The following is a 21,724-nucleotide window of genomic DNA, read 5'->3' as shown; positions in this document are numbered from 1 at the left end:
GACCCATTTTCTGCAAGTGAAGTATTGTGCCCCCTATGAATCGTTTTAGAAAAGCTTTGTCTGCCAGAGGTTGAATGCGGGGTGTGGGGGGTGTTTCTTCAAAACGTACAGAAAGTTGCAAATCGCACAAACTAGGAAAGCTCTTGATTTTTGGCAGGTTTGCTTTGTAGCAATTTGTTAGCAATAACATCATCCTGACTGAAAGGTGGGATTCCCCCACTTGGGGAAATGGATCTTTGTGATGGAAAGGGATGTAAGAGACACGGCCATGGGCTGCCATGTGATGGCGTTGGCTGGGGTCGGGCAGGTACATGAATGCCACAGCAACCACCTGCGTTTCTTTGTTGCAAATAAAATTAGTTCCTAGGTGGGGTTCAGTTTGTACTGGCAGTCAGAGCAGATCCCCAGAATGTAGAGAATTGATTTGAGCCAAGCTCAGGAAGACACAAAAATTGTGCCCTTAAGTTCTGAAGAGCAAGAAACATTTTGAAATAATGATTCCCGGTGGAGGCGTAATGAGGTTAGGTTAGACACAATGAATAATTCTAATTCCTTACTGTCCAATGACACAATTTAAAATAGCATTTCAGACTCGGGCCTCCCAGGTAACTGGGTTAGATCGGTAATGCCCTGCTCCAGTAGAAACTCTTCTATTTATTCATCAGAGCCATGGCTTCTTGTGACTGACCGAACAGAGGCTTTCTGGGTTTCAGTAGTGCAGTCTGCCTATAAGACTTTCCTTTGTTGTTCTATGTACAGACAAGATGTTTATGTGATGGCAAGGTAGAATACAGTTTTCAACATAAATATTTTGGTTGGGGGAGAAAAACAAAATCTTTGGAAATGATTCAGGGGAGGAAGATCTTTTTGAGCAGTGGTATCAAAAGCTAGACAGAATAATTGCAGCATCCTAGCATATTGTCAGTAATGGCTTGGTGGCTGAATCATTTTTTTTTTTCTTACCAACCCTTTGAAATCTTCTTCCTTCAATTAGTCTCTGAAGGAAGATCAATAAAACAGTTTTCTCTTCCAAGAGCAAAGATGTGTCTAGACTTTACAATGGAGAAAGTAACAGTTTGTCCACTGCAGTGATGAAGTCTCCACTCTTAACTACCATAATATATATGTAGGGCTTTGAACATGACTGAGTCTTCCTCATACAAGGTGCATTTATCTACACAAAAAAGCAAGCGTTTCTCTTAAGTCACTTGCAAAAAAACATAGGAAGATTGGTAAAAGTGGGGATGTTGGGGAGAAATACCTTACTAAAGGTAAATTTTTATATTTGGAAGACAGAAATGTTTAAAACAAGCAAATGTATGTTTTCGCAGATGTATTCTTGGATTTTCACTCAGCCCAAAGTTCTGTGGAGTTAGTCAGTGAGGTTATTAAAAACTTGAGCTCTCTCAAGTGCTGCTGTGCTGATGTTTGTCATGGACATTGAGCCCATGCCCATGAGAGACATTATGTTCTATCTTCCTCCCTCAGCTGTACTTGCTTGTGCATCAGTTTGATTTTGTTCTTCACTGCTCTCCAGGGAATGGCTGGCACATGGGACTAGGAAGATTAAAACTGTGAAGAAAAGCTCAGGTGGTAGTGGTTCATCCATCTCCAAAGTAAAACAAATAACAAATAGTGAAGGCACCTGGAGCACAGATACAACTGTTTCATTAGTAAGTTACACAGGTGTGATGGCCTGACCTGTACTTGTTAAGTACTTAGGAGATGAGTGATGTCCCTCAAAACTGAATCCAGCTTTAAGGTGAGCAGGGTTCATGGTAATCCCTGCTGGAACAAATTGTGGACCCATGTCCTTGAAATCTGAATGTAGTGTGAGGCTTGTGAAGTAAGAGAGCTCTTTGCATGGACAGAGAAAGTGACTTTTCTGTTGCCTGTTGGCCTAAATATTCGGGTAAGCATCTGTTGATGAACTTCCTGCTCTTAATTAATTTCTGTCTGTCAAGTTTGTACAGGTGAAATTCAGCCAGGTCCTGCTTATCATATCTCTGAAATAACAGACAAGTTTGGCTTGCAGAAGCCAGCAGAGGGCATTAGCAATGTGACCTCTGTTTTCCTACCTTGGAGGCAAAACTAACGTCCTTGAGATCTGTAGCTTGCTGCCCAAGGTTGTGCATCATTTATATGGCAAAGAACGGCATGTCTTCTGCTTGGAAAGGCAATATTTTCCTTAGCAGGCTCCCCAGAGGGCTCATCCAGATTTGTATCTGTTTGTCGTTGCTGTGCTAATCACCTTGTGGTTAAAGAAGATAGGACTGACTTAACCTACTTAGTAGGGTCAGAGTTGGGAAATATTTCAGATCTCCTTATTCCTCTCTGTTTGCCTAGGTTTTCTCAGCTTCACAGGGGAGATAACAGCAACACTGAGATAGGCAAATATTTGCTCATATGAGTACATATCTTAATTAGCAAAGTTCTTTGAAAAACTCTCTGTGGCAAGTGCTCCAACAGCAAGAGGAATCCTTCATGCTATAAAAAGCCATGAATTGTTTCCTCCAGCGTTTAGTCACCTCTCAGGATGGAGGCACTAATTTATCCTCCTCCCCCTTTAGTACACGCATTATGTAAATAATCCTAACAATAAGCTGTCTGGAGTATTTTATTGCTTAATTAATATGGTTTCAATATTATGAATAAATAAGATCGCATTCAGATTGTGAGTATAGTAAAGTTAAGGGGATATGATCCAAGAAGGAGTTTCAATTCCCTTCGCATCTGTTCCTCTATTTTGTTGGATTAATTTTATGTTCTAAATTAAATTATTCTTATGAATCTGTTTCCTCTGATGTTCTGCCCTCCTCCCCCCTATCTTTTCATCATCTGTCTGCTCAACACCTTTGCTGATCTCTCGCATGGGGAAATAAAAGCCACTTGACAGCCCAGCTGGCTGAGCAGGTCTGTGCTGTTCCCTTCCATCCCTTGTGGGGCTGCTGAATGTGATGGGTTTGGAAAGCTTTGGACTGGTTGGTCTCTGTTTTCAGATGAATGCAGGCTTTCCAACTGGCATTCGTTGTTACTTTCATCCATGTTTTAATTAAAAACTGGGGAATTCAAAGTCCATTGAACTGTAGTAGACGTACTTTTTACTAAAATACCCTTCTCTTCCTCTCTTCCTTGGCCTAACATAAAACTCAAAGCCAAACACCTCCCAGGGCCTTGCTTATTTCTATTTAGTAAAGGAGAAAGAGTTGTTAAATATTTCTCCTTTACATGGTTCTTACAAGGATTTTTTTTTAACTTTTGGTTACAGAAATGCTGATGTGGCTACAGTTTTCAAGTCACCAGGGAAAAAAACATCGCTTCAGAAAAAAGTCACAAGACAGGAAAACAAAATTTGTGTAGGCATATAAAACGCTTATTTAGCAATAAAAATTTTGTTTTTATTTCCCTAAACTGTAAACCCTCAATGGAAGGAATCCTTCCCTCAGGCTAGGAAAAGGACCTGGCACACTTTAGGTACTCCAATAAGTTGAAAATAACGGCATTGCGAGACAGGTGCTAAGGAGTGCTCTGTTCTTTCCTTGGTGTAAAGAAGAGAGTCTTTGCTTGAATCATAGAATGGTTAGGGTTGGAAGGGATTGAAGATGCTTCCTTCCCAAGACCTGACCTCCCACAGACCAATCAGGGCCCTGGCCCCGGCTGAGCATCCCCCTCGCAGTCTCCAAAACACTGCAGCTCCTGGTGGGGTGCAGCTGCCTCCTCCCTGGTGATCCTGTTGCTGAGAGCAGGCACCAGTGCTGGGCCCTGAGTTACTGATGTCTGACTGCTTCGTCCCTCATTTTCCTAAAATGAGTAGCTCCATATTCCCAACTGATTCCCACCACCACACTGATAGGATCAAAACTTTTGTAGCTATTGTAAATACCTTCTGCTTTTCTTAACTATGTATTTTTAAGAGCTTACAGGCATGCAATTGTTAGTGGGACTTGAGTGCTCCATCTCTGGAGAAAAATTCGGTTGAAATCAGCCTGACAGGTTAGAAAGCACTTGGAGAAGAGACAAACTAACATGGGTGGACTAAATGGTTGTTTAGAAATGGATTACAGCTAGAAATTTTCAATTTTTCCAGGAGCATTGTCAGGCCATGATCATTTACATGCTGCCATGTCTCATAGTGCATAGTGAAAGATGAAAAAAAGTATCTCCTGGTATCCTTTTGGGCATTTTTTTGCACCTTTTAATTTATTTAATGTTATTTGTTCAGCCTGGAGAAGAGAAGCCTCTGGGGAGATCCGATAGCAGTCTTCCAGTACCTAAAGGGGGGGCTACAGGAAAGCTGGAGAGGGACTTTTTACAAAGGCGTGTAGCGATAAGACAAGGGGCAAGGACTTTAAACTGAAAGAGGGTAGATTTAGATTACATATAAGGAAGAACTTTTTTCCAATGAGGGTGGTGAGGCACTGGAACAGGTTGCCCAGAGAAGTTGTGAATGCCCCATCCCTGGAAGTGCTCAAGGCCAGGCTGGATGAGGCTTTAAGCAACCTGATGAGGGGAAGGTGAGGGGTTGGAGCTAGGTGATCTTTAAGGTGCCTTTCAATCCCAACCATTCTATGATTCTTACACTCTTATGTTGCAGACTCCTGATTGCACACAACTGCTTGTGGAGCAATCTGTGTGGTGTATGGCTTTTCCTTCTTCCCTTGAAGGAAAGCGAAGGGAGGATGCAGGCACCATCCTGAGCCGGCTCCCTTGACCTGTGCTGTGGCTGTTACTTCACAGTGATGTCTCTTTGAGTCTGCCTCCTGAAACTGGGAATACTTTTTCCTGTTTAAGGCATATTAGCTATAATCTCTGCACTTATAATTTTTTTCTTTTTTTTTCCTTTTACTACTCATGCTTATCTCTTCCCCTGCAGTAAAAGAAACAGCAACTTAATGCGAAGGAAATCATACCCGATTTATTCATGCTTGTATAAACAGCGTATATTTCTTCACATACAGGTAAATGGAATTATAAAGACAAGACTTTGTGAATAAAATTTTGAGAAATGAGAGAGTTCACTAGTAACTCATTTACCGTGACAGGAGATGAATAGAGGCAATTTAGTCTCATAAAAGTAAAATTGCCTCATGTCTTACATGGGGGTGGGAGGAAGAATATCGTTCAGCGGCTGGAAAGTGGAGTGTTGAGAATTGGCAGCTGTGCTGAGGGGGTTTGACTGCCGGGTTCTGTAACCTTGGGTGACTCATTTTGTGTGCCTGGTGTGCATGCTCCCCTCTGTAAAGACAGACCTAATTCTTGGATCCTTTGTAGAGGGTTTTGTTCTCCCCATTTGAAGCACCAGAAAATAGGAGACTCCAGCGTGGTGCTGATCTTTTGCCATGTTTGAGTAAGTTTTTCCCCTTCTCTTTTCTGCTCCTGTGGCTGATAAATTTGTTCTGTAAGTGTATTTCAGCCTTCACATCTTTCCTGGGGACAGAGAGAGTGGAATGTAATCCTGAAAGAAAAGCAAATATCCTTTGGTTTTAAAGATATATAATAGTAAGATAAAAAGATTAGGGCCTGTGGGACTGGGCATTATGAGACTCAGATGATGAAGTGTAAGATCTTCTAAGAAACCTACCTCCTTGGACAAATAACCTGGACTGAAGGCACAAATGAATTGTGCCTGAGAAGTTCTTTCCCAGGACTTCCCTGTTGAAAACAAAGAGTAAAAAGGAGACAGGAAAACTATGCAAGAAATAATTCCTCTTGTTACTAGTGAAAATGTTGTGAAAGTCCCCAAGTTAAAGGATGGTCAGGGCTGGTCTGTGGTGTGGGCTGAACGGCAGCTCCCTCTCAAGGTTTAGAGATGGCCTGAAATGAGAGAGGGACTCAGCCAGGATGAGGGGGATGCTAAAAAATGCATGAAATGAGCTAAAAATTTTGCATAAATTAGCTTTGGAGCAATTGTTTTCCTCACAGTGAAGGAAAAAGACAACAGATATTGTTGTGGTGTGTGTTTTATTTTTGAAGGTAGGACAGAGAGAGAAGAGGAAGTTTGAGGGTAAGTTGGATTGGCTCTGACATGGCCTCTTGTTTTCGAAAGTTCAAGAGTATACTTCATAAGAATCTGTGGGACTATCAAAAATTCATTGGTTCCACAGTGCAAAACAATGTTTGCTTAGTGGTGTGAATGGATTAAAACCCCAAAATGTCTATTTTCTGCTGAACCAGGTTGCTTTTAGCATTTTTAGACTCTTAAGAATGCTAATAAATGAGACTGTCTTATTTCTACTGGCATTTTGGTTTATAAGAAGTCTTTGCTATCAGTCTTTTTGAAGCTGGGATATTATAGACTAAAATGAAGTTGCTAAACTTCACGTTATCAGTAATTAATGTAATGATCATGTTTCTGGTTTAATTTTTGTGGGCTTTCTGGTTCTTCTGAGTGATGAAGATGTGCAGGCTGCCCTTTCTTAATGAATTATTTACACATTATTGCTGCTAACTGGAGACAGTAAGATGACTTGTATCTCTTTTAAAATGTTCCCCTAAATCACTCTGAAGGCGCTACTGTGGCTGTACTACCATACACACTGTTTTTGTGCTTTTAATCAGCTCATCATGCTGTAAATCTGTGAACAATGTTGTTTACAACAGTTTTGGGGCTCATCACTAAACACTACAAACAGCTTTGGCCTGGGACTCGCTGAAGTCTGCAGTGATCGCACTAGACTGAGTACTAATCCTAGCGCTTTGCAGCCTGGGCTGTGATTTACCACCAGGATTTAAAAAGCCTGTTCAAATTTAGGAAGCTGTACGAATGCTCAAAGTCTGGGCAGACAGGAAAGAGCTGTATGAGCTCAGGGATATCTCTGTCTGTCCTAACTTTTGAAAGGTCTGTGTGCATCTCTAGGAGATTGACTTGAAGGAAGTCTATAGATACCTACCTCCTGGCAAAAGGGCAAGTCTGGTAAGGGGTTCAAGTGGGCTGCGAGGTGTATGGGCTACACAGAGCTATGCAGGCTACACAGAGAGTCAGAGTGATCAGTAGAAACTGCTGAGTGATGTTCGTGTTGATGAGCAACCAACAACCTGTGACTGCTGTCTCTACAACAGGGGAAAAAATGATCAACTCATAGGTTTTGTTTTTCTTGTATTGTTTTAACACAGAGTAAGACAAAAAGTGGATGTAACACCTTCTGTGCTTTAATAAGTCAGGGAAGGAAAGCTACACGCAATTATTTTCAATGTTTCCTGGCAGCTGGGTCCTTTTGTGCTACCAGCACCTGCTTGTGCTGTGGAGGCTCACAGAGCTCGTGGACATACTGGGAGGATGGAGGGGGATTTTGGAGTCGTGAGAGGACAGAAGGCCAGACTGCTATGCAGGTTCATGTCAGGGTAATGATTTTTATTTTTATTTCCTCATTGTAGTTAGCAGATTATGTTTTCAATGATTGACTCAATGTTATGTTTCCAAAGTCAGTGCCCCCACAGACGCAGAGCAGACATGCTTTAGCTGCCCTGCCTGGCAAGTCTCCTCTGCACATCTCAGACCTGAAAAGGAGAAGGCATCTCTGTGACTGCAGTGCCATTTTCACCATAATTCAATTCTTAGCCTGTCTGAAGATGACTGTTTTGAAGTGTACAGTTTGGGTTTGTGTGGGAGACACACCCGTTATCTCTGCTGCCACCTCCTCCTCCATTCTCAAGTATTTCATCATTATCACAGTTGACCTTGCTTGGTTTAGTGGCTTCTGCTTGTAAAAGTCATGCCATTGTCTCTTCATCACCTTCCTTTCAACCCAATGGTTTCAGCCACTCATTTTGCCTTGTTCTTTTCACCACTGATCTCCCTATGCCCTTTTCTTATTTGAATAATTGCCTAGTGACTTACATTTATCTTATCTTTTATTGTAAAAATTTTCAGGAAGAGAATGTGTCTGTATAACTTGCTCTGCCTTTATGCCATTATAGAGTATAAATGGCTATTATTAATAATGCATCTCAAAATGGTCTTTTATATTGACAAGTGTACTTTTATTTTAGTATATAATATTTATGGCATGCTTGTAAGTGTTCTGCAGCATATTTTATAAAATTAATGGAGTCTCACAAAACGGGAACTCACTGCTGTGGCTGGCTGTTAAATTTTCGCTGAGAAATGGAAAGAGGCTGCAGGATTTTGCATGCAAATTATGAAAGGTGGAGATTCAGCTTTATGTGTGTTGGCAACCAGTGTTGGGAGAGGGAGAGAAAAAGAGCCAGGGATGTGATATATTAAAACATTTGAGAGCAACAGAGAAAAGCAAGCTTCAAATTTTGTTGAAGCTGCTCATGTTAAGACATGCACACTTTAAATAAGCCAAACATCAGCTGAATCAAAGTCACCGATTTGTTTTCACTAGGTACAACATAGCTTGGAATGAGAAGACAATAGATAGTTTGCTCAGAGAAAATAAATCTAGACATAGTGTTTATTGTCTGAAATAACCACATTTGAAAAATAGATCATCCATAGGATATTTAAAAAAAAAAAAAAAAAAGAGGAGACAGAGCACCTATGCTGCCTTTTCTTTGAGTGTTCCTTAGGCTGTATCTGCTTCATAAATCTCCATGTAAAATTCTGTGAAATTGTTTTCTCCAAGTGAAAAATTGACTTCACTAAAATAAACGAGAGATTTGCCATCAACTTAAATGGAGCTGGTTTTCTTGCTGTGTAAGTTATTTTTAGAAAGAAAAATGCTCACCAGTGTAAGAAATTTTCCCCAGTTAGCCCACCTTGGTGATAGTACGGGTATAAAGACAGAAGATTTAGTACCCCAAACTAGTTGTGACTGTGAGCAGCCAGTTAATTCTCTAGTCGGAAAATGTTCATACACTTCAGTGTGAGGCTGTTTCTTCCTCCTCTTTGCCTTGGAAAAGAGAGAAATGAGAATTAGATACTGAGACCTGTGTTAGAGTCTATCAAATCCTACCACAGAAGGGATAGTTATAAAGATTGTTTATATCTATAAATATATCTTTGTATAAAACACTAATAAAGCCTACATGCACCTTACTTTTTCTTTTTTATTGAGAAATGATTAGGGTTTTTTACTGGACAGATGTATTCAATTTTGGATCCAAGGAAAAAAAGTCAAAGAATACTTCATTGGTTATTCAGTCAGACATAAGCATGAGACAAGAACAGCAAATTGAAAAACAGGATTATTTTTCTCTATAGCCTCAATTTCTTGTAATTTAATGTAGTCTTTCAGGGCTCTAAATGTGGGTGCAACACCAACAGGCTTCATTTGTAAACTTATTTTCTCTAGAGCTCTCAGGGTGGAAATGGTTCTGGTAGCAGCTGAGGGCCCTTGCAGAAATTGTGAGAGGCACTCTTGTCTTGCTCTGAGCTGGTCTTGCCGGGAGACCCCCGGGGACACCTCCCAGGTAATTGCTCATTATGTAGGTCCTGGCTTATCTTCTCCCTCTTGTTTGCATCTGTGGGTGTCAGAAAAGAGGTGATCAATAAGATGATAAACACCCTTTTTCTGTCTCCATCTCATTGGACCATAAATGTGTCTTTTAATTAGTTTTCTATCTCTCTGTATTCATGCAGCGACACTTAGAGTAGAAAGGTGCTTCATGAGAAAAGGAGGAAATAACAAGTTTCTTTTTCTTTAAAGACTCTCAGGTTTTTCTAGCATCTTTCTTTTAAGTTTCTGCTCTCTCAGCCTGCTAAGTCTCCTCCTCCTCCTCCTCTGCTTTTCGATCTTTTGCTGGCATGGGTTGCACTGGGGCAAAGTCACCAAAATTAGTTTCCTGGGCTGTCTGAGCAGCACCCATGCTGTACCATGAGAAGCCACTGCTCTTGCTTTTAGGAATTTCACTCTTGTGCTTTTCTGCACTCTCAGACATGAGGAAGGGAGTTGGCACTGTGGAGAGGGGATAGCTCTGTTCCCAGCTTCCATGGGTGGTGGCTGATTAACAGTGAGTATTTTATCACAAGTCCTTGGTGCAGTTGACTGCTATGAGGCAGATTTTGTTAGCTCTTAGGCAAGTTTGGATTTGTTCATGCTCACTTCTAGTCTGTGTGGTCTCTCCCAAACACAGGGATCACGGTGGTGGTGAGAGTTGGTTCTATACCATAACTAGCAGTGGAAAAACATGGAAAAAGCAAGTTCGAAAGCTACTCCTTAGCAGTGTGCTGCTTAATGTTAAAATACTGAAACAAAATAACAATTTTTTGGGCTGTAGAGTTTCTGCAGAAATGACTGGACTAGATGAGGAGTCGAGCCATTACAATAACCCTCCTTCCCATATCGTGCTGGCAGCACACATCTCTGTAGTGTTTCTTGGCTGAGATGCTGTGAGCAATCCCTGGCTTTGTTGCAGCTGAGTGCTTCCAAAGGCCTTGCTGCTGTTGCTGAGTCCTGTTCTGATACATCGGTGGGAATCGCAGTGGGACTGAGAAGGTGTCTGACCCCATAGGATAAAGTTCAAGGCTCTTTGTAACGGATCATACATTCAACCTGCATCCTTCACTGCCTGAGTGAGTACCTGAGCCTTTGGCTGTCTGGTGGCATTTCTGGTTAGTAGATGACAGTGGTGGTTAGAAAAAATCTTCTGTAACCAAGAGGTTCATTGAAATTGGTGCATTTACAAAGAACTATGTTTGCTTCACAATTAGCAAATCTACTCCCCTATTTACCTCTACCCTTAGTTTTCATCCATTCACGTAGCAGTGAATGGGGGATTTTTTCCCTACAACTTGTTTTATATGTCTCAGTAAGTTTCAGTTCACTCTGGACAGAGTAGAAACCACTCATTGATTAGAAGGTGCCACAGCCTTAAATGTGTCAGGGAGGGCTCAGAAGTGGTTAAAACCTCTCTTTGTTGTGTTATTCTGGGTTAAAAATCTAAGTAATTAGAGTCAACTGGATCACAAGCAAGGGGCTGGGAGCAGATGCTCTTGGGCCACCACCAGAGGCTCCATTGCGGCACACCCAAAGGAGCAGGTCTGCAGCACCCAGCCACCGGCATGTCACTCTGCAGTGGCATGAGGGTGGGCAGCAGGACTGTGCGGTCATGTTTGAGTCTTTTTTCTCTGTCTTCCCAGGGAACAGCAGAGTAAATGCATCTGGATGTTAGGCTCTTTTTGTGGTGTTTTGAACCATTATGTTTTGCTTTCCCTGGGTTTCTCCGGCGCTCTGGTGTTTGTCAGCTCCGGCCCAGAATGGTTGTGGGGTGTTGTGGGATTAATTCACTGCTGCCACCCTTGTTAGCTCTGAGTGGTGTCTTCAAGGAGGGCTGAGATGAATCCCAAAACTCTTGTGCAAGCGGTGGATTAGAAAGTGTTACATGAACTGTAATGATTGGAACTGCACACGAAAAATATGTTTTTAGAGTAGTTCTGTTTCTGCTTACTTATGTACCATGGAATTGTAGCTCAATATTTAAAATAGCATAAAGTTCTGCAGTGGTGGGTTTTTTTTTTGTTTGTTTGGTGGTGTTTTTTTAGTTGTTTGTTTTTGTTTTTTAAACATGCAGCACTTACAGCTAGTTGTTAGCACTAGAAGGCTAAATGCAAATGTCTGAGGAAAAGCATTTGAAATATGTAGAAGAGGAGCTGGAAATTATATCAAACCCAGAAGCAAATGGAATAGAAAGCAACTGTGGCTGAACATTTAGCTGTAGCTAAAAGATAATCAAACTATAATGAAACCTCTTGTAAATACAGCATTTGATGTAGTTTTGCTCATCCCTTACTTCGTCCCCCCTTTGTGCTTTGCTTTTGAAATAGATCATTGTAATATTTTAAATTGCAAATTGAGGGACTGGTATGAAGATTACAGATACAGCTCTTCACAGTACATTGCAACAATTTTTCCCATGGGGTTGAATATACAATTCGACATAGCAAACGTGAAAGCAGAAGGTTATGAGCCTACTTTTGATTCTGAGTTTTTTGGAGTCAGGGGATTTAACATGCTAGGAGCAAGAAACTGTGAATTGCAAGATTTAAGCAGCAGCGGAGGAGCAAGCTCTGAGACTGTATCTCTGTGAGAACAGTTTCCACCTTTGAGATGGGCCGGGAGACCTGAGGTACTCGGAGCAGAGGGAAGCAGAGGTGCCCCCAGTAGCAAGCGTAAAGAGCTGGATTGAGAAAAGCAGGACTGAAGCACAGAAATGTTTCACACAACCGGGGTTCCTCAAGGAACAAGCATCAAAATAAAAAGTTGTTTGAGAGGGAACGTGCTGGTTATTAAATAGCAAGTATTTAGCAGGTAGAGGTTAGTGGTAGCTTCCAGCTAGAGATAAAAGATGGATTACAATACCTGAACTGTTGGGTTGGAGCAGCAGGATCACAATTGGGAGCTCTTACAGCAGTGCAAGAAAGCTGAAAAACTTTGACCGTGTAAACTAAGTTCAAATCAGCTCAGGTCAACCAGCTACACAGCTGCCTACCACCTTGCACTCCGAAAGTGCAATCCTTATCCATAGCTGCTGGTCCATGTCATGTTGGGGCAGCTGAATCTAGCGGCTCCGCAGCAGTGAGGCTGCCACAGCTCCGTGCCCCAGGTCCAGCCAGGAGTGGGACTTAGCATGTATTCCCACAGGCACATACACACACAGACAGACCCATACAGAACACATGTATGTATATATACATGGCCAGGGACACAGATCAGCACAGACATACTCAGCACTCATCCTCTGTTTTCCCATCCTTGGGAAATCACCAATATCCCTTGCCTGCCCACCTTTCGTGCCTCCTCTAAACATCCCCTAAATCTTGTGCCATGCCAAAATCCTCTTTCCCTGCATGCTTCTTGGCAATGTGCACCCCCTCCCCTGCCAACTACAACACCTCTCTGAGCTTCTGGAGTACTATCAAGTGTCCTTGTTCTAGGGTGATGCTACTTGGCAGATGTAACAGTATAATAAAGTCATACTGACAATTTTATTCTTTTTATTCTAACTCGAGGTGCTCAAGACTAATAGTAGCCCTGTGCTACTGTGATTGTTGGTGTGAAAGCAACGCACAATTGAAATGAAGGGATAAAATACTGAGAGGGGTCTTTAACATCTCATAGAATGTTAGTATGGAAATGGTGAAAGGCAAACAACCTTCCATAAATCACCCACAAAGTGTGCACAGAAGGTTTGGAGAGCATGTGGAAAGTTTTAGAGCGGGGCATCCAAGGGGAAGGTTGATGATGGTGATTTTAGTTACAGGGTGAGTGAGAGCTGGTGCAGATAGAGGAGCAGATACCTGAGAAATGAAGGTCAAACCGCTGGCTATTGAGGTCCTGTTGAATGCCCACAGCCTGCTGGGCTCTGACTGGATTCTGCAGCTATGTGACTTGCTCCATCCGCCACTTTGTGCATGTACAAATGCATAAAACCAGGTGAGAGCAAAACTCTTGTGTTTTACCTCTCTTGCAGAATTCAGAGAGGAACTCTGAGTCTCGGGGACCGTTTCCTGGGTTTGGCAGATGGCTTTCTGATGCATAACCTTTCCTCCTGTGTTTGAGATCAACCAGGACAGACTAATCCCAAGATTAAGGGGGATCAGATGAAGGACTGTTTCCATAGCAGATGCTGTCATATGAGTGCTGAGTTACTCTTGTGCTACAGCAAGGCCACAAAGCAATGCAGACAGCGGGGCAAATCCTGTTTGTCTTGACTAATTGTTAACTTAGTCCTAGTTCTTTTTTCCCCTGCAGGAAACAACCCACATCAAGCATCCAATTAAGAGACCGAATCAGTTGAAATTCTAACCGAGGTTAGTATTTACATCTCTTGTGAACGACGATCTGCGCTAAGGCTTGCATTAGCTCATGTTTAACTTGCTGAGTAGCAACTTGTGTGGTCCTGGAGCCAGCCACAGGAGGGGACTGCCTGCTGCCTACCCCAAGGATTGCACTGCAGAGCTGCGCGCCCGCAACTATGCTGGAAAAATGAGACGCCACATCTAAGATCTACCCTCGAAAATTACTTAAGCAGGTCTAATGAGTAAGTCCTTTGACAGAAATTTATTCTACTGAGACTGTTCTGTAAAATCACAGCAGTTTATTTCACTGTCCTCTTCAGATGAGGCTTCCTACTAAACAGACAAAACAAGGTTATCTATGAGGTGTAGCTGTTATTTCATATTTAGATGGGAGATCTTACCAACACGCCCTTCTGACACAAAATGTAGTCACAGTTCCTATGACAACTGTTCCTTTCTCCTCTGGAGCATGGACTAACGATAGTGTTTCATTACATGATCATGTAATGCTGGGCACTGTGACAGCCTTGTCATCTCCGCTCCAGTGTTTGCTCCTAAATGGCATTTAGCTGAAGCCTGTTTGTATTGTGCAGAACATGAATTGGAGTGACTGACCTTCACTATACTCAGTCTGCCACCTCTGACTTCCCAGCTTCCTGCTTTTCATTAGTAAGCTTGCTTTTCTACCAAAATACATTTGGTAGCATGACTTTTATTGACAAAAATTTCTAGAAATTCATTTTTGTGGTAGCAATTCTATACACTGACTAGCGTGAATTAACAACAGTATCTTAACAAGTACAGAGAGTACTAATCTGTATCAAACCAATCTGCTGACAAAAATTCATGAGTGTAGCAGCCAAACCAGACTATGCAGCAGATTCCTGTAGGTACTTCTGCAAGACACTTAGAAAAAATTATAACAAGTTGAACAGATATATTAAAAGACTTTATTCACAATAGAGAAATTTTTACAAATATAAGTTCTTAAAAATTAAGCATCTTGATCTAGTATGTATTCCATAATTTCAGTTTTTATAAAGATGAAAAGGCTATGGACTATGTACAAATCAAAAGCAATTTAAATGCATGATGGAAAATGAATAATATGTATGATGAAGTCACCATAGAAACAGTGAGCCATTGGGCATTGCAAAAATCTGTGTACAACCAACACATATGCAATACTTATCTCACAAACAATCAAAATATTTTTTTTTCCCCATGAAACAACGTGGGTGCCATTTAAAGTGATTTACCTCTTAGGACTTAACAGATGCAGATTTAAATGCATTATTATGCTACAAAGAAATGGAAAAAGCATTTTTCCACAGGCAGTGTGTTTATGCAAATATAATGCCCCCTTCTCCCTCCCTCCCCCCCCTCAAAAAAAAATAAAGCAATTTCTTCTGCTCTGTGAATGACTAGGAACACGAAGTGACCATCCCGAGCCACTTCCATGCACCTAGTTAAATGAACGGGAAATAAAATGCACATTATCTCAGCAATCTAACCAGCAGTGGTAAGTACTGACTCTTTCAAAATGATTGCTGTAACTTTGGTGTTTTGGGGTCATTTAAAAAAAAGAAAAGAAAAAAGAAGAAAAATAAATATATTCTCAGTTTGTGAAAAGTTGTTTTTCCTTACAGTTGGCAGATCTACACGTTGTACAATCTTCTTGTCTACTTACATTAGTTTACAAAAAGTACAGTATAGTGCAGTTTGTACATACAACCTGAATACCAATACCAGTCACATCAAATTTGTGCTCTTTCAAATCATTGTCAACTCCCAAACTAAAAGATATTCATACTAAATGTCTGTATTAGAAGGAAACAGTCATGATGCTTATATAGGACACAATGCATACAAGAGTGGTGTGTTTGTAGCCTGCTTTTTGAAACATGGAGAAGAGCTAGCTTGTTCTCCACTGTTTCTCTTCCGCTTGTTAAGTAAAGGCAAGATCACTAGACACACCTAGGGGAAGCCTATTGTGTTTAAGAAAACCATGTGAAAAGAGGCTTGCAAAACACATTTCTCAAAGACTGTTTTTATCTGAGCTATTGTAGTTACTTAACTGGTATGAGGCCTGTAGCAGCACGTGCAAAACCATGTCATAGGCAGCAGCAGATGACCCAATAAAGATAACTAAGACAAAAGTCTTTGGTTACCTTACTACTTTTTGGTTAAAGAGGGAAGAGATTTTTTTTTTTTTTTTAACTCCCAGCTATAATTTCTCTGTGGTAGTTGGGGAGGCAGGGGGTGGGGAAGCTCCCTTATAAATACTGCTTCTGAAGAAATACAATGAAATATTATAGTCCTCCAAAGATACAAATTCTAGAGTATCAAAATCAGCAGGAGTTCTGCTTTTCAACAGAGGGGAGCCAAGACTTCATCCTTGCTCATTCAGTTTCAGAAAACTGTTACTGTGACATGAGGGAATCCATACCTTAAAAAAGGAAATAATAATAAAAGAAAAGCAGTAAAGCAAAAAGTCTTGAGCCAATGTGCTGTTTCCATGTAAGCAGGCTTTATCTGAGGCAGATGCACACACATTTGTATACTTTCTCCCGGTGCTGGGTTGCCATGCTCAGCAGGTTACCCCTATTAAATTCCATGTAGAACTCTGCCAGGTCTGCGATGGAGGGATCAGCATCACTGAAGATCCTCTTGCCTTGCCCCCTACATAAAAGTCTTTGGCAGCTCATGTGGCACATGCCCTCTTCTCTGCCTGCAGGGGAAGCAGAGAGGCAGTGCTGTCTTTACAGACTCCAGAGGGTCCAGTTTACGGGTCAGCCTCCAGCTGCTCTCTATAAAAATGTAATCCGTTATCTTTGCTTTTGGCTTCTGCCTAAGAAAACCTACATCGCAGACCTCTATCAGTGCAGAAAAAATGTACTCTGTAATGCCTAAACAAACAAATGTGCTTCCTCAGCTGTGATTAGCTATGCTGGACATGTGAGCTATCTTACTAAATACCTCTAAAGACAATTGATGTTCAGAACCATATTTGTTTGCTGCAGTCCAATCTGCGAATAATGTGCTTTCTCAGAATGGGAAGCCAGGTGTTATACCCTAGGCAAAATGTATAAAAGTCATCCTGTCACTAAATGAAAACATAGGTAGACTAAATAATCATGTAAACCACTCCAAACCACACTTAAGTAGAAACAGGACTTAATTGTGCCTCAATTTTTTTCCCCTTTGGTGATGCCACAAAGTAAAACATTTTTGGCAAAGCTGTTACCCTTCTTAGTAAGCCAGGCCGCTAATCTAGGGAATATTTTTAAGCACTGCATTTCTGTCACTTGGAGAAGACAGACTCAGTGCTTTCAGAAGCTTTTAGTTTAGTTCTTAAAACTTTAAAACTTTCTTTTAGTTCTATGCTGGATAACTTCCAGCTGATTATCTTCTTTTAAGGAGACAAGTTTTCTTCAAGGCATCTGAACACCCAGTTTTATTCATGTAGGTACATTAAATTGCTTTGTGATAATAAACTATCAAAGTCTTGTGAGAAGTCTGAACCTATCTGAATGTTTGAGAAAGTCTCAGAAAACCAAACAAATTGTCTCTGGTATAATTCTCAGCTTCCAGGAAAATGTCATCCAATATTTTTTTGTCTGTTTACCATCCAACCAAATGAAAGCTACTGGACTAAATACATGAAGAAGGTAAGACTCCCTTTTCTTATTAAGAAATTACTATCTTATTTTACTCCATAGTAGCCTGACTAAAGACATGAGAGTAACACCACTTAGAAAAGGGAGAAAACAATTTATTCTATTACAATATTCTAATCAAAACCTGAAAAACTAAGGTCTGGTAACTAATGTGCTAAATCCACAGAAAGTACTTTAGTCTAACATCAATGTATACTGCAGTTTCAGAGTCATGTCTGCATGAGATGAAAATATTTCTATGTAGACTTCATTGACAATAAAATACATAGATACTTTACCAAGTAATGATAGACCCGCATAAGAAGAGGCTGTCACAGTCACAAGATTTGTCTTGGATGACACACAAAACAAATTAACATAGAACAACAACAAAAAAAAAGCTCTTTATACTTAATTCAATATGGCTTTTTGCAACATGGCAAAATATTACAGCTTAAAGCAGACATCTCCTCACAGAGGAGAAAAGAATTTTGCAGTCAAATTAAAAGCATAACAGGAAACAAATAACATGCAGACCCTCTTTTCTTTTGGCCAAGATGACACTGCAGCCTAACAAAATCTGGAGAAATATCCTATTTCTCTTCTAAGAAGTGGTTCAGCTGGATAAGAGGAATGAAGTTCTATCATAATCAGTTGGGTCCCTTCATAAATACTGTTAAAGAAAACAGACTGCAAAACACTTGGTTTAAAAATTTAACTCAGCAATTTAAAACCAAATCATGTGCCCAAGTCCTGGCAAGAAACATAAGGAATTAAACAAAGTATAACTTAATCTTCATCTATTTCTGGTTTTCTTCTTTATTCCCATCGTCTTTGTGAAGAACAGGGAGAGGATGAGCCTCTGTGTTGAAGACCCAGTGTTCGAATGGAAGAAGATCATCTTCAGAAAACAGCAAATACAAGTACCTGGCAAGAAAAAAAGCAGGAAACGTGGCCACATCAGGGAAGTGAAACTACAATAGTTTTCAGGCAAACATAAGTACCTGATTTCCCTAGATGAATGTAGCAAGGAAAACAGCTGGCCAAACACAAAACAGCAAGTCCCAGCATCACAATGATTAGCACAAAACTTTGGAGCTACTCAACTCAGATGGGACTTGAGGACAATAGCAACAGGAGGCCAACTTTGGAGCTACTCAACTCAGATAGGACTTGAAGACAATAGCAACACGAGACCAACAAAAGAACACCTCTGTCCTGATAGAGGACAAAGAAGTTCAGGCTATCAAGGTTAAGCAACAGTTCACTTCATTTCCATTTCATCCTTGGTAATTTTATTACATATTGTACTGATAATATACAACCAGTAATTTTTTTCCTCCTGAATGTCCATATATGTTGAAGTGTGGGAATGAAAATATTGTAGTCCAATCCTGTTTTACTTCTGAGAACAACTTCTGGCTTAGGATTTTTAGAGAAAACTATCACTACACCAGGAGCTTGGGTAGCCATTTACTAAGACAAGGTCTATTAAACCCTGCGGTAAGCAATAAACAAATCCAACATTTTATTTATTGTCATTTATCGTCAAAGTGGTAGCTACTGTAGCATGATTACTGAAGTCTGCTTAGCAAATGAGATTTTATTTTTTCTCAATCACCATCCTTCCCTGAAGACCTTTCTTAGTGTAATTCTGATAGGCCAATTTAAAAGGTAATAGTAGAAGCAGCGCACTATCTTAAAGACACCAAGACAAAACTTCCTTTGTTTCATTAAAAACTTAGGAAATGGTGATTGATAATGAAAACTTTTGGTTTTCCTCTTAAGAGGACATGCAAGCTTACCACGCAAGTTGACTTCTTTTTTCTTTTTCTGTAGTTTTAAAATGAAAAGTATGCAATACAAGTCTGGTAAGTCCTCTGTCTAGTCAATTTGCTTCACTAGTGTTGGCCTATATAATTAGATCCTATCAATGCCAGGAGATGTAATTTCTTAACAAAGACCATCAAGTACCTTCGTCAGAAGTACAGATAATTTCCAGAAGTCATAGAATTTAGTTTACTGATATAGAAGGAAAAAAAAAAAGGCAATATGTCTTCCTGTCACCTAAAAAAAGCTCCAGTATTTCAGTCAGATTTTGTTACATGAATGTCAAGGGCACTAATGACAAATACATCTATAAAGATGATACACAGAACTACTTTGTATTAATGAAAGTCAACTTTCTTAACTTACTTGAGCGTCTCTGAAAGGAAGAAACTTTGCTGCACATCATCATGGCTTTCATGATTGTTATAAACATCTCTAATGCCTGAGTAGCCACCGTCTACTCTGCAATGTTTTTCCAGTGCCTGAAGAGAGGGTGAAAAAAAAAAAAAAAGACAGCGGGATTAACAAAATGAATCATCTGTCAGTTTTTGTTTGTTTGACAATAAAACTAGCCAAAAAACCAATTGTCACAAATGTTTTGATGAAGAGATGAAAACTAGATAAAGCTCTTGATAGAAAATGCTTTTTTAAAAGACACATTTTAATAGGAATGACAGTAGCCTCTCTCTCATAGGCTTGTCTATCAGCCTTCAGAATTCGTGTCACGTATACCTTTCTTGGTCATATTTTAGTGCTTAAAAATTATTGTGATATAATTGAATGCCATGATAAAGACCAGTCTTTTCCTTACCTCCTGGAAGTAGCTCGAAAAAGGAAAGGCAACTCTCCACTTTCAATGTAAGTCATTTGGTTTCTCTTTGCAATTATTTCATTTTTTCAATGGGAAACCTCTGATACTGGGCTGTGACTGAATTTCTTTTCTGCAGTAGGTACTATTTTTCTGTGATACCTTTCTGAAAAACCTTTGTTACACAGGAGTAGACGGAAAGCTAGTACGTGGCTGGACTTAATGCAACATGTTTTAGATATAAGGATAAGAACATGATTTTCTCTAACTAGTTTCCAAACCGTGTATTCAGTTAAAAGGTGGAAAGCAGATGATTGATTCCTATTTAACACCTAAAAATATAATTTCTTTTCTGCCCACAGAAATGTTCTACATGATCAGTTAATTTTGAAGGAGAAAAACCACCAGATGAAGGGTGTATGGAGAAGGGCAAAAGCCATGTACCTGGTGCTGGAAGTGTAGAAGGTGTATACGGTTATACTATTTCATAAACTTTGCTGCTTTTCTTTACTTTAGACAGGTGTTTGCATTAGAAAAGTGGTACCTATATACGAGCTATAATTTCTTTAAATAGACTGCTATCCAATACTTCATTTGAATGTCAGTTCTCTTATCATTGCTTTGTTTAAAAATATTCATTCATCTTTTTCCTTTATATTTGACCTATTGAACAAGGTTGAAAGTATTCTTAGTCTCTTCATTTTTCTTATTCTGTTTTATAATAACACTCTGGTACCAAGCAGTATAGTAAAGGAATGAAGAGAATCCAAGATGATTATATTTAAACCAACTCGTCATTCAAAAACAAATCCAGAAAATGCTCTTTAGCCCTAAGTAACTTCTCACAATGAAAATGATGGTAAGCATGATGGATTACTACATTTACTCAGGACCACACTACTTTGTGTGTACCACAAATTTGGTGGTCTTCTACTAAGCGGTTACAGCCTTGTTGGATAAGGGAAGAGCAACTGATGTCATCTACCTGGACTTGTCCAAAGCGTTTGACACTGTCCCATACAACATCCTAGTCTCTATAATTGGAGAGACTTGGATTTGACAGACAGACCACTCAGTGGATAAGGAATTGGCTGGATGGTCACACTCAAAGAGTTGCGGTCAACGGCTCAATGTCAAAGTGGAGAACAGTGACGAGTGGCGTTCCTCAGGGCTTGGTATTGAGGCCGAACATCTTTGTCAGCGACGTGGAGAGTGGGATCGAGTGCACCCTCAGCAAGTTTGCAGATGACACCAAGTTGTGTGGTGTTGTGGACACGCTGGAGGGAAGGGATGCCATCCAAAGGGACCTGGACAGGCTTGAGAGGTGGGCCTGTGCAAACCTCATGAAGTTCAACAAGGCCAAGTGCAAGGTCCTGCATGTGGGTCAGGGCAATCCCAAGCACAAGTACAGGCTGGATGGAGAATGGATTGAGAGCAGCTCTGAGGAGAAGGACTTGGGGGTGTTGGTTGATGAGAAGCTCAACATGAATCGACAATGTGCGCTGGCAGCCCAGAAAGCCAACCGTATCCTGGGCTGCATCAACAGAAGCGTGACCAGCAGGTTGAGGGAAGTGATTCTGCCTCTCTACTCTGCTCTCGTGAGACCCCACCTGGAATACTGTGTTCAGCTCTGGAGTCCCCAACATAAGAAGGACATGGAGCTGCTGGAACGAGTCCAGAGGAGGGCCACGAAGATGATTTGAGGGCTGGAGCACCTCTGCTATG

General features: G+C 40.6%; 1 protein-coding gene across 1 annotated transcript in view; it reads right to left on the bottom strand.

The window, feature by feature from the left end:
• Positions 1-17,941: 17,941 nt before the first annotated feature.
• Positions 17,942-21,724, bottom strand: part of MAN1A1 (mannosidase alpha class 1A member 1) — a 167,491-nt gene continuing 163,708 nt past the window's right edge. The window contains exons 11-12 of the mRNA XM_086632109.1: positions 19,558-19,673; positions 17,942-18,288 (exon numbers count right to left, since the gene is read on the bottom strand). Of these exons, the coding sequence (XP_086488235.1) occupies positions 18,162-18,288; positions 19,558-19,673 (243 nt within the window). The 3' untranslated portion in view covers positions 17,942-18,161. The remainder of the gene's footprint in view (positions 18,289-19,557; positions 19,674-21,724) is intronic.

Source organism: Tauraco erythrolophus, chromosome 2, assembly GCF_009769465.1.
Source record: "Tauraco erythrolophus isolate bTauEry1 chromosome 2, bTauEry1.pri, whole genome shotgun sequence".
Taxonomy (NCBI): Eukaryota; Metazoa; Chordata; class Aves; order Musophagiformes; family Musophagidae; genus Tauraco; species Tauraco erythrolophus.
This window is presented reverse-complemented; position numbering and strand designations above follow the sequence as displayed.